This window comes from Cebidichthys violaceus, unplaced genomic scaffold (genome assembly GCF_023349555.1).
Source record: "Cebidichthys violaceus isolate CVI_PGR_0920_01 unplaced genomic scaffold, fCebVio1.0.p SCAF_10, whole genome shotgun sequence".
Taxonomy (NCBI): domain Eukaryota; kingdom Metazoa; phylum Chordata; class Actinopteri; order Perciformes; family Stichaeidae; genus Cebidichthys; species Cebidichthys violaceus.
In genome coordinates this window covers 5,567,678-5,580,127 of record NW_027176263.1, presented here as the reverse complement: position 1 = coordinate 5,580,127, position 12,450 = coordinate 5,567,678, and the positions used below count along the sequence as shown (strand labels likewise).

Below are 12,450 nucleotides of genomic sequence, written 5' to 3'. Positions count from 1 at the left end.
TTCATTAAAATAAATATATTTGTAAAGCTTACCCAGTTTAGTAACTGTGTACAATAACTATTAATAACATCAATTTAAATTACTTTCTGTTGGTGGGAGATCCCTGGACAATTGCATCAGCTTAAAGAAAGCGTGTTACAGTGCTATCTCTAGTGTAAATATCAGGGACGTAATGTAGACATCGCTCTGCGAAGCTCCTATTTCTGATGATTACAGCGATGGTGAATCCCAACCGTCTACCTCAACAGGCAACATCTGAAGTCTGACCTCCAGCTGTGAAGGAATGTAAACCAGTGTAGCAGGTGAGTGTGAGAAGGTGGGTAGTTTCCTGACAGTTTTTACAGTTCACAGGCCATTCCCAAGAGCTTTCCCCATATAGATCAAATGACACCTATGGTGGCTCCGACTGGATCAGTATTGGTGAAATTCCAGTTTGAGACTCAAAGAAGGATATGGGTCCTAAAAAATGTGATATAAAACACTCAAGAGGTGCATTAGTGCCTACCCAACCTCTGGAACTTCCCCCATTGAATTGATGTGACTGGTGTTGGGTCTTCCAAAACATTTGCGATGGTAGAGTGACACCATGTGGATACATTTAGGCAGTGCATCAACTATTTCATTGCTTAGTAGAAACTTATGGTAGAAAGTAAACTTGCTTAAGTTAATCTCATTTAGTGTCACCGTTACTGATATGTGCCAATATCTTACTTATTTAGCTGCGAGGTTGAACGCTTCTCCCATTCAAAATCATACTCCATTGATTCAACGCCACAAGAGAGTCAACAACCTTTATTTATCCATATATGTGCCACTCAGAAATTGGGAAGGTGTTACAGGATTTGCCCTTAAGAGAAGCCTATATGGATCATTTACATTTTTTCTCTCTACAATGAGGCCATTGACAAAAATTAAGGGGAAAAAAATAAAGACAATATGGTCGTAACAGTGTAAACATTGTAATAATATACATGAAAGCAAAAAAGCAATAGGTATCAGTGACAAATTAAAATGTAGGGTAAGTTAGTATGAATAAGAACAAAAGACTCCTGAAAACCCTGAAAACTTCTCTCAAATAACAGCTGAGCATACATTTCTACATAGCATGCAATAAGGCACCTATCTAACACAAGGAAGAGACCTATGCTACAGTTTGAAGCACAATTGTTAACAAAAAGGAAAAGGAAAATATTGCTCACTGTAATGTTCACTCCCATAAAAACTGTATATCTTTCATTCCCTTTCATATAACCCAAGCCATATCTAAAAAAATACATCAGTTTGTAAAAGATATTTTACACAGAACAGTAAATAGAGCGCAATTCATTGGAATTCGGAAAAAGTCTTTTAAGCCTTGTAAAAGTGAGATTTTCGGGTATAGTCTTTCAGTATACACAAACTTTTTTTTTTAAGATCAGAATTGTGATAAGTTTGAAGACCCACTTGAGTAAGAGTCCCCTATAGTCTATACATAATTGAATTAGTCTCCAAAGGTATAAACAAAGTGTGATGTTGCATTTTCGTGTACATTTGGTGCGAGGGGTACAGCGGAAACTGCACAGTAAATAATTAGGACACAGGTCATGTAATATGCTACCCAGTAGGTTTTTATTTTCTATTATGCATTTCCTAATGGCTAAATTGCATGTCGTAATATAATCAGGGTGTTAGCCAGTATTGCTCTCTGTACAGTCGATGCAGCAGTGTTGCTAACCCATCGTAGACATACAAGAAAACAACCGTATAAATATACAAGATGGCTCAAATCTGACGGAGCCCAAATTCAAGAACAGGCTGCATGAGAACACCTGCAACATGTTTATCTCCAACACTTAAAACAAATTAAAGTCATAAAAAGGAAAAAAAGGTGGAGACAAAATGGATCTTACTATCAAAAATGTTATCTTTTGGAACAGCACACTAGTCACCTATACATATATATATATAAAAGAAAATCAATAACTATTTACATTGGATTTTTGATGTTGGTTTCACATGGGTTATGTGGGTGAAAAAGAAATAATTATTTAAATTGAGTTCTTGTTTATCAATTGTGTTGTTGGCCTTGGATAAAGTTGCAGCTGAAAAGCGCACATGTCCACCTGAAGGTACATAAACTCAATTATTTTATCAAAAAGACTAACCAGGGGGCGAAGCATATTTTTTAGATCACCAAATCACATTTTCTTTTCTTTTTTTTTTTTTATTAAAAGTGTTCAAAAGAGGTCCTGGAGCAAGTGAAGCACAATCCCCAACAAGAATAGAAGCTCCTTCACAATCTATCATCATACCCTCTATAATGATCAACAAGTCCCAGACTCCGCTCTGAATTACAGGTTACTCGGCCCTTCCTCCTCTGAAGACTTGTGTTACTCTCCTTTCTTTATCACCTGCTCCACTTCAACGCGGCAATGTGCTGACCTGACCCCTGTTGTCTATAGAAGTTGGCCTGATGTTTCCTGCGACGTGGTGATGCCAATGATGGGATCATGATGTGGGGGGGGGGGGGGGGTATTTCTTTCCTTGCTTGCATGGGACAGCATGTGAGGGTGGGAAAGAGCGCTCACTGATCTACATGGATCCTATGATGTCTGGAGAGGGAAGATGAATGGTTAAAGCCTTTTCCACACTGGGAGCACCTGTATGGTTTTTCAACAGACAGGGTGCGCTGTTTTGGGAAGGCGTTATTGGGGAATCCCTTGCCTGTGGGCATGGTGCTGTACTGCTGCGGTGGTGGCTGCGGTGGCTCTGGTTGCTGCTGCTGTTGTTGTTGTTGTTTATTCTCCAAATGGACCCTCTGGTGCCGAGCAAGGGAGGAGGAGTGATTGAATCTTTTGCCACAGTGAGCGCAGGTGTAACTCTTTCCCTCCGAGTGGACTCTTTGGTGCCGGGACAGGGAAGAGGAATGATTGAAGCCCTTATCACAGTGGTGGCACATGTAGGGCTTGTCTCCCTGCTGGTGCACCCTCTGCTTTGGGGGAGTGCCGTAGGACAAGGTTTTCCCAGGCTGAGGTGGAGAAAACACTGGATTCTGCAGATGGGTCTTGTGGTGGCGTGAGAGAGAAGAGGAGTGATTGAAGCCCTTGTTGCAATGTCTGCAGGTGTAGGGCTTCCCTCCGGCGTGGACTTGCTGATGCTTCTTCAGATGGCGTTTGCGGACAAAACTCTTCCTGCACATGTTGCATTTGTACGGCTTCTCGCCCGAGTGGATCCTCTGGTGCTCTCTCAGAGTGGCAGCAGCCGCAAAACACTTTCCACATTGTGCACATCGATGGGGTTTGTCTCCGAGCACGACAGCGGCGTGGGTCTTCTGGTGCTGCTTCAGGTTGGAAGTTGTGGCAAAGCCTTTGCCACACTGGCCGCATGTATATGGCTTCTCACGTGCGTGAACCTCCTGATGCTTTTTCAGATGCCTTCTGCGGACAAAGCTCTTCCTACACTGGGTGCACTTGTAAGGCTTGTCTTCTGAATGCATCTTCATGTGTTCTCTCAAGGTGATCGCAGCTGCAAAGCTCTTACCGCACTCGGAGCATCTGTGGGGCTTGTCTGGCAAATGGATCATCTGATGAGACTTGAGGCTGAAGGCATCAATTACATCTTTGCCCATAATCTCAACTCCAGGGGGAACATAGGGCTTTTCTTTCATATGAATCTTCATGTGCTGTTTGAGGCTGGCCTCCACCGCAAAGCTCTCACCACAGTGGACACAGATGTAAGGGTTGAGGTCCTTATGGATCTCAAAGTGTTGATGAAGATCGGCAATGCTGCCAAAAATCTCCCCACACTCGTTGCACTGCAGGCCATGGGCTTCATGTATGATTACACCATTCTCAGACTCCACTGTCAACTCCCCACCATGGTCAGACTCTACTTTCACCACATGCTCGCTTTCCTTGAGCAGCACCTCACCCAGCAGAGTCTCGGTTCCTGACGTCTTGATTTCTGCAGCCGTGAAACAGTGCATCTCACCGTGTTCAACCTTTATGTAATCATGGTCCGACTCCGCTACAATTGCATCCACACAGGCTACAGCACCGAGCTCTGTCCCCAGTCCCTGGATCTTTAAGTCTGAGCCGTGGATCTCCAGTTCTAATCCACGCTTTTCTTCTGTCATGATCTCAGTTTCTGCTCCATAGTGAAGGTCGACATGGCTGTGGGCTATGACACACTCCGACCCAAGTGTGTCAAGGCCGGGTGTGTCACATTCAGTCTCTGACTCGGCCATGAGAACACACTCCAGCCCCACGACCTCCGTTTTCCTGCCGGGCGATGACACACACAAAAGAATTGGGGGATATAGATGTTTTTGGTCGGTGCCGCGCTGGTGCTCTCGTCAGTGAGACCTGCAACAGAGGGAGAGAAAGAGAAAAAAAATAACATTGCCAATAATTTTTTACCTGTCAGTCTCCCACTGGTACTATTTGCAGAGCTATTCCTAAAGGTTTTTTTTTTTAAATGATCTTGCTAATTTTACATAATGCAATTTGTTTGTCAACATGTTGATTAGAACCCAACAATGTTGCAGCTTTTATAAAAGTCCAAATTAAGCATCACTGCTGTTAAATTGTTCCGCTGATACAAAAAAAGATCAGTGGTGGTGTTTTGGCAAAATTGTGACTTCATTTAAAATATGAATTATACATTTTGACTTAATTGTGACTGAAAAGATCTCAGGTTTACAACTCTTGACACATGCTTCATAAAGACTATCCTATAATCACATATGAACTGCTTGCTTATATGCAACAATCAGGTGACAGGTGGTAAAGTTGGTGGTGTGTTTGATTAACATAAAAGGTGATCACAAGACAAAGGGATGCCCTAAATATTAGATGAGTTATCTATACTATTGTTTATCCATTGGACTAAGTTCATGTAATCTTAAACTTCTCAGCGTTTGCAGCATTATGCTAAAAACGTAATTTAGTCAAACAGCGATAGTTGAGTATATGCATTTTCCTTTAGCACACGCATCCTATCTGATCACTGGCTTAAAATGAGGTTACTACTTATCAAGCTAGCTATTTGCTAGCTTCACTTTTCTTGCTTCACATTGATAAAATCAGAGTGGACCGCATCATGATCAAGCTCCCAATTCTGACTTAATCCGCCTTACCAAACCTGAACGACCTACACGTTTCTTTTATCGCCACAGTTCGCTGTGCATTACTACTAAACACACATTGAAATGTGTAGGGTCAATTAAACAGCACCGCTTTGTTAGTAAACATTGAACCGGTGGTTGCTAGCCTACAATAACAGCTACAAATAGCCTTCATAGCAGCTAGTTAGCTGGCTATGGTCGAGGGAGAACTGGTTAACAGCTTTGTGTTAGCTGCTAATGTGTTCGCAATTTAGCCCGCTAACTAGCTTCATAGCAAAAGCAACATGCGAGTAAATGCAAAAAAGACTTAATAAGGCAGCGAAATACTTACATTAAAATATTAATCTAGATGCGTAAATTTGTGCCGTTTATGACACAACTGCCGACGCGGAAATTGTCCTTGTGTGAGTATTAACGGGCCATCTTGTTGTGCCACACCAGCACTTCCAGCTAGCCAAGATTACATGCTCGCCTAAGATGGCTGCCGCTAGCTAGTTAGCCGAGTTAGCTTCCGCCCTTCATAACATACTGAATTAGAGCTGCCCCCGGAGCGATCTCCGAGTAAAGTCAAAACCATGCAACGCTCAGCCAACACGGACATATGGAGACGATATTTATAAAAGGTTTAACATGTAGTGGTTCTGAATACGACGTTGTAGGCTAACGGTAAGTAGGTTAGCAAGCTAAGAGCCGCACCGTAACTCCAGCCAGGAGCTGGCTAGCTGAAACAAAGATGGCTAACCGTCCGGGCGGTGAATGCAGAGCGAAAAGCCCGGGAAAGGGACGCGTTTTACTTACACAGGAATCCGTGCAGATGCACAAATTCCACCGCAAACCGATATTGAAAAACAGTAACCGAATAAAAAGACGAAAGGGCAAGTAAATACGCCACAGCTTGAGATGGCACAATGAATAATAAACCTAAAGCCCTCCTCTACTGCGGCAGCTCCAGACACACACGACTTCAATGGCGGCCTTGCTGGTGTTAGCGGCTATCCAGCCGAGACGATGTTAGCGTGCTGGCTACATAGCCACGATTACAAGCTAACAAGCCAGCTAATCCAGTTTGCTAGCACGGCTAAATGCTGTTCTCCAGTTTAGTACTAACACAGATTTTAACACATTACAGCGGAAGCTTTGCTTCACCGCCCATCCGACCATGTTGAGCTTGACTTCGCATGCAATGATAAACTGGAGTCCGATGGAAGAAAATACGACTGGGCCGATTCTAAAACGAACAAGTCTCTAAATAACCTGGGTAAGAATCAAAAATGAGATAGTTCCTGGTACCAGTAACGTTGTGTCTTACTGCTTCTCTCTCTCAGGACAAAATGTATCAACCAATGCGAGTCACGGCCTGTGCTTTTCCATTACAAAGTTCGGTACTATCATAACTGGAGACACAAAACAAACAATACGTTGACTACCATCATAATACATAAATACGATTATAGTCTGTCAAACAGAGAATCCCCTCTGCCGTTACGCCGGTTTTATTAACGATAAAGTAAGTTGAATTTAAAACGATGCATAATCGCCACGAGTATGGATCACACAGATATTAAATGTACAAGTACTTGCATGCACACCCACCTGCTGTACTTTTGATCGCTGAAGAGAGAGAAAAAGGAGAATCGTTGAGATGCTTCAAACTCTGGGTGAGAAGGGCTTTTTTTGCAAGCTGTTGTGAGGCTCGTCAAACTGCTGTGTGCGTCTTCCTCTCTCTGCCTGCGTGTGTTGCTGGCGCCACAGCTCATCTGGCGCCAACGTTGGATGAGCGACGCACTTTAGCTAAAGCAGCTATTGTGTTTTCAACAGAGCAAAGAGACCAATATCACCCCCTACCGCCTGGGAGACAAACAGGAGCTCAATCATAATGCTGCTACAGCAAACAGCAGCAGATTTAATAAAGTATCTGTCTGTCTGTCTGTCTGTGTCTGTCTGTCTGTCTGTCTGTCTCAAGTAAAACATAGCAATACCACAGAGCAGAAATACTCTTTTTTTAAAGTAAAAGTCCTGCTTTAAAATGTTTACCCAAGTAAAAGTATTAGCATCAACATATACTAAAAGTAAAATGAGTCATTATGCAGAATGCCTCATTTCAGAATAATGTGTATTAATGTGTACATAACCTCAATGTTGCAGCTTTTAGCATTGCATCAAATAATATGAGTTCATAATATTGTGAAACAAACCATTTCTCATGATAAGTACTTTTACTTTCAATAGGCCTACTCTTAGTGTATTTTGCTGACAATACCTCTTTAATATTTCTTTGGACTGTGAACACAGTGATATTATTACTTCTACCACGGACTGTTAATGCAGATATTTTCTACAGCATTTAAATTTGTATTTGTGTTTTCCATTAGTTGACCTGTAGAAACACTTGACACAAAATAAGGTAGTCTATCACAAATAAAAATTAATAATTGCCACTATGATAGGATCTAAACAGCCTAATGTGTTGGGGAAAATATAAAATGCAAACTATGGCGTATTGGCCACGTTTGTGTAAGTATGCAAAGATATAGGTTTATAAGGCAGTGCACGAGTAGAGCAGAGAAAGTTAGGCCACTGGCACAAACTTGTGAAAGCAGAGGAACAAGGAAGAAATTGAAAGCATCTTGGAAGATGGATGTGTTGAAGTGATCAAAGCACCGCCTAAAGAACAAACTGGTTTTATAATTATTGTCAATTAGTTGTTCAAAGAAATGGATGTGTGTGCACAAGAAAGTTCTTATAAAGAAGTTTGACAACCCCTGTTTTAGATGAAGTTCTTTATAGAGGCTCCACAGAGGGGTATATTATTTCATGTAGTAATTAATTAATCCCACAAGATGATGCTGTTCTCCCCAATGCCAGTGTTTGATGATGTTAGTAAGTGCAGAACATATTGTACATATCACGGGCAGAAATCTAAAGATAGACAAAACATAATGTGATCCTGAAACACATAAACCCAAGTAAAGGTCATTCCTTTACAGTGCAGATACAATCAGAGTGAGCTAATGATTCTTTTAGGTAACAGCAGGTTATATCAACACTAAAAATAATGTCGCACTCTGTGAAGGTTGTTTGATGAGCTATCCTCAAATAAGAACTATAGATAAAAGTGTATACTGTTTAGTATGACATTTAATTATGAAGTACTGTAGATCAATAATGGCTCCTTTTTGAATTTGGTAGTCTCTCCTTTGTCTCAGCTCTGTTTGTTTCAGGCAGCACCTTTGTAGCAACACCCATTCCCTGTCTAGTAAATGCCCAACCAGGAATACAGGTTTTATGTTGAAAGTAGACCACATAGCTAACATTCTGCTACACACAGCGTCAGTCACACAGTTTCACTGCAGCTGTTAACTTCAGAAACTAATTTTTCTCTGTGGACAACTCGTCCTGTTTTTGGAGTCTTTTCTTCCGCTGTTGATCTCAACACATTTTCTTAAGAGGTTAACAAATCGCTGCCAAGCTAAACCACCTGTGGATTTTTTATTTTGTTCTCATATCTGCTGGACGTCTATTTATTAAAACAATGTCCCACCCTACCACCCTGGATTTAGACAGGTACGGCAGCATGGAGAATTCCCGACGCTCTACCAGTCGTAACCAGTCCAGGTCCCAGGCCAAGAACGGGGACGTGCTGTGTGACTTCTGCACAACGAGGAAGCAGAAGGCAGAGAAGTCCTGCTTAGTGTGCCTGGCGTCTTACTGTGAGACCCATGTCCAGACTCACTATGACTACCCTGCCCTGATGAAGCACAAGCTGGTCAAAGCTACAGGTCAGATGAGGGAGAAGATCTGTGCCCAGCATGACAAGTTGCTGGAGGCTTATTGTCGCTCTGATGAGACACTGGTGTGTGTTTTGTGCATGATGGATGAACACAAACACCACGACATCGTCCCGGCTGGAACTGAGAGGACCGAGAAACAAGTGAGTGGTGAAAACTGTCAATCTATACTTCTGATCAAGATACTCAATGATAGATTTGAATTGTGTTTTTTATTATACAAAGCTGGCATGAACACTTAATGCCATTCCCTCTACAGAAACAACTTGGTACCACACTGTATAAATCTCAACATAGGATTGACCAGAGAGTTAAAAAGTGGCAGGATCTCCGACATGCTGTTGAATCAGTTAAAGTGAGTAAAAAATGTTCACTACTTTAAACATTGGATGATGTTAAAAAAAAAAAAGACATTATGGTTTTCTGGTTTGACAAATAACAGCTTTTCGTCTATATTTGAACAAACTCTCTCCTTCTCATTCGGATGTATCTCATCAGCACTCGGCTCAAACTGCTCTAGAGGAGAACGAGCGTATCTTCTCTGAGCTTCTGCTTTCCATCGAGAGGAAGTACAATGAAGTCAAGGAGATGGTCCGCTCCCACGAGAAGACCACCGTGACACGGGCCGAGATACTGCTGAGCCGCTTGGAGGAAGAGATCACTCTGCTCAGGAAGAAGCACACCGACCTGGATAAGCTCTCAAACACCGATGATCACATACACTTCCTGCAGGTGAGGTTGTACTAACTGAAGACCTTGTTTGGTTCTTAGAAAACAGTAGCAGCAATGTTTAGACTCATCTCTATCTTCCACTCTTTTTTTTACCAGAGCTATCAGTCACTATCAGGTCCCTCAGGATATGAAGACCTCAACAACATTAGTGTTGCTCCCAATTACTCCTTTGACGCCACCAAGAGAGCCATCGGTACACTGAAATTAAAAGTAGAAGAAGTCAGCAAGACAGAAATGAGCAAAGTCTCAGAAACAGGTGCACACATTTGCCTTTCTTCATCTCAAGTAGCACCGACACGTCTCTGCAGTTCCATTCAGGAAGGGGTTGTTGTTTTAGTCTGCTGTTGAAGCTTATGAAGTGTTTTTTTTTATCTGCATCTTCATAGTGAAGGATGTCTACATCACGCAAGAAGGTGAGACAAAGAGAGAATCCATTGTGAGGGACGAACCAAAGACAAGAGAAGAACCGAGGACAAGAGAAGAACCAAAAACAAGACAAGACTTCCTAAAATGTGAGTTATTAGGTTACTTTTTTTACAGAGAAGGATTCCTTTAACATGTAGTGAAACTTTTAGCACCAACATTACAAAGCTACTTGGCAGTCATATCAAACGCCACTCATATTCCAGGGTTCCTGTTTAAACAAATGACAGTCATGGTGGCATATAGCAGAAGCGTCTCCACCCCTAACAAAAGCATGACCACACCATGTGGTAAAGCAACTGAACTGAGTGTTACGGAAGGTATGCTGCTTGCAGAACTGGTTTGGTGAAATGTAAGAAACCAAACTTTACAGTCCAGTATCACTTAAACAAACACAGGTGTTCCCTACTGGCAGTCCACCTGTGGAAAGCATTTTAACAAGCTGATCAGTTATTAGTTATTTAGAGTTATTTATCAAAGGTTTTAGTGCCCTAACTTTGTCATTTGTAAATGTATTACTGTCCCGAGTATTTAGTTACTGTAGGTGGTTTATGTTTAACATAATGCAAAACACAAGAATTTAAAATTGTGACGCTACAGTCTTGAAGAAACATATACAGACAAACAGACTAAACAACAACGCATAGAGGATTAATAGTGGCCGTGTCCTGCATTGTGTAGACTCTTCCCAGTTGATTCTGGATGTCAACAGTATCCATCGCAGCCTTCACCTCTCTGAGGGTAACCGATCAGCTACAATGAAGAGTGAGCCTAAGAACTACCCTGACCACCCAGATCGATTCGACCACTGGCAGCAGGTGAGCATTTACCGACCCCCTGGATGTAATTTTGTGCCTGAAAACAGGAGGGGGGAGTTAATATGTTGTGAATGGTACAGAGCAACATGATGAAGAAGAAGGGGACATACGGTCGTCCTGAATATAGTCTCAAGGAGACTTTACTTTCCAGGAACTTTATCTTTGATTTGCCCTCTTGAAGCTGCTCAGGTTTTGATTATTCATGAAAATTATATTTCAAGTGTTTTTCATTTTTAAAATTAGTTTTCTTCCTGGAATTCATTGAAAATTGCTATCAAAATCAAGCTTTTAGTATAAGTCTTTGAAGTTATTGTTATGATAAAAGTGATGTCAGTTGTGCACTTGCAGTGAGTGATGTCTCAGCATAAGTTGAGCAAACTCTCATTTTAACAGCTGTTATAAATCATGCACAAGCGTTGTCTTTTAATCTCTCATTTCATCCATTCCGTTGCAGGTGTTGTGCAGGGAGAGCGTGACTGGTCGCTGTTACTGGGAGGTGGACTGGAGGGGAACAGAGATAGACATGGCCGTTACCTACAGGGGAATCCGCCGTAAAGGAAACAGCAATGAATGCAGCCTGGGCTGGAACGACAAGTCCTGGAGTCTGTACTGCTCTGACTCCAAATTCTCCTTTGTGCACAACAATAAGAGCAAAGATCTTCCAGTTCCAATCTCCTCTCGTGTCGGCATCTACCTGGATTATGCAGCAGGAACACTCGCATTTTACAGTGTTTCTGATGGCATGCAGCTTCTGCACAGAGTCCAGACCACATTTACTCAGCCTCTCTACCCGGCATTCAGTGTGTGGGGCTTTGGTACGACTATAAAACTGTAGGAGAGTTGCCATAGTGCTAGTAATTAGCATTACAATCACACAATATTCTCAATTTTGTTGTAAACATTTGAGACAGAGTGTTTGACTAATTATTTTTGTTCTACCTTTTGCTAAAAGTTATATTCTTTCATTATGTATGAATTATATGAAGTTTCTGGTCTTTTGATCATTGATTGTTGTCTATTGGGCTAAAGTTAAACAAATGTGTCAGTTGTAAGTAGGAAACATGCAATAATTGATTTTAAAGTTAGTTTATGCTCCATATAATGCTCCATATATTTTCTATACTATGTTAAAGCATGCGATACTGATATATAATACATTTAATTAAAGTTTAAAGTTTTACTGATTTATCTGGCACTGGAGTTGCTGTTTCTTTTTCACACAAACATTTCAGTCTCTTAGCTATCTTGGCTCCATTAATTCAGAAATACCCTTCCATTTCCTAGGATATTCCATATGCCACTGCTCTTTAGAGCGTTTTGTATGCTTGAAGTGACAAATGTAATCAACTTGTTCAAAGCATGAAAATCAACAGGAGATCAAATAATATTGAGGGTATAGCTGATCAATAATTACCAGACGTTAGGTCCGCATCATTCGGCCCTCATGAGGGGATACAGGTACAAGAGAGACATTAACAAATTAAAGCTCCAGAGGGCAGCAGAACACATGTTGTTGGTTGGATCACACACACAAACATACACATATTCAGATTGTGTTATCCTTTCTTTACAGATGTGTCAAATT

At 41.5% G+C, this 12,450-nt stretch overlaps 2 protein-coding genes across 4 annotated transcripts; one reads left to right on the top strand and one right to left on the bottom strand.

Annotated features, from left to right (window-relative positions):
• Nucleotides 1-777: 777 nt before the first annotated feature.
• On the bottom strand, nucleotides 778-6,853 carry si:ch211-198a12.6 (uncharacterized protein LOC563253 homolog). 3 transcript variants are annotated; one of them, XM_068722128.1, is made up of 2 exons: nucleotides 6,698-6,853; nucleotides 778-4,343 (listed from the first exon to the last, which is right to left on the bottom strand). In XM_068722128.1, the coding sequence occupies exon 2, from the start codon at nucleotides 4,223-4,225 to the stop codon at nucleotides 2,564-2,566; it is 1,662 nt and encodes a 553-aa protein (XP_068578229.1). In that variant the 5' UTR covers nucleotides 4,226-4,343; nucleotides 6,698-6,853; the 3' UTR covers nucleotides 778-2,563. The 3 variants fall into 3 exon arrangements, with proteins under 3 accessions (XP_068578229.1, XP_068578238.1, XP_068578247.1); XM_068722137.1 differs by lacking the exon at nucleotides 6,698-6,853 and adding an exon at nucleotides 5,903-6,533; XM_068722146.1 differs by lacking the exon at nucleotides 6,698-6,853 and adding an exon at nucleotides 5,436-5,850.
• A 1,594-nt stretch (nucleotides 6,854-8,447) lies between these two features.
• On the top strand, nucleotides 8,448-12,022 carry ftr14l (finTRIM family, member 14-like). The gene is made up of 7 exons (XM_068717494.1): nucleotides 8,448-9,035; nucleotides 9,152-9,247; nucleotides 9,391-9,624; nucleotides 9,721-9,880; nucleotides 10,011-10,136; nucleotides 10,729-10,865; nucleotides 11,320-12,022. The coding sequence occupies exons 1-7, from the start codon at nucleotides 8,637-8,639 to the stop codon at nucleotides 11,698-11,700; spliced, it is 1,533 nt and encodes a 510-aa protein (XP_068573595.1). The 5' UTR covers nucleotides 8,448-8,636; the 3' UTR covers nucleotides 11,701-12,022.
• Nucleotides 12,023-12,450: the final 428 nt, after the last annotated feature.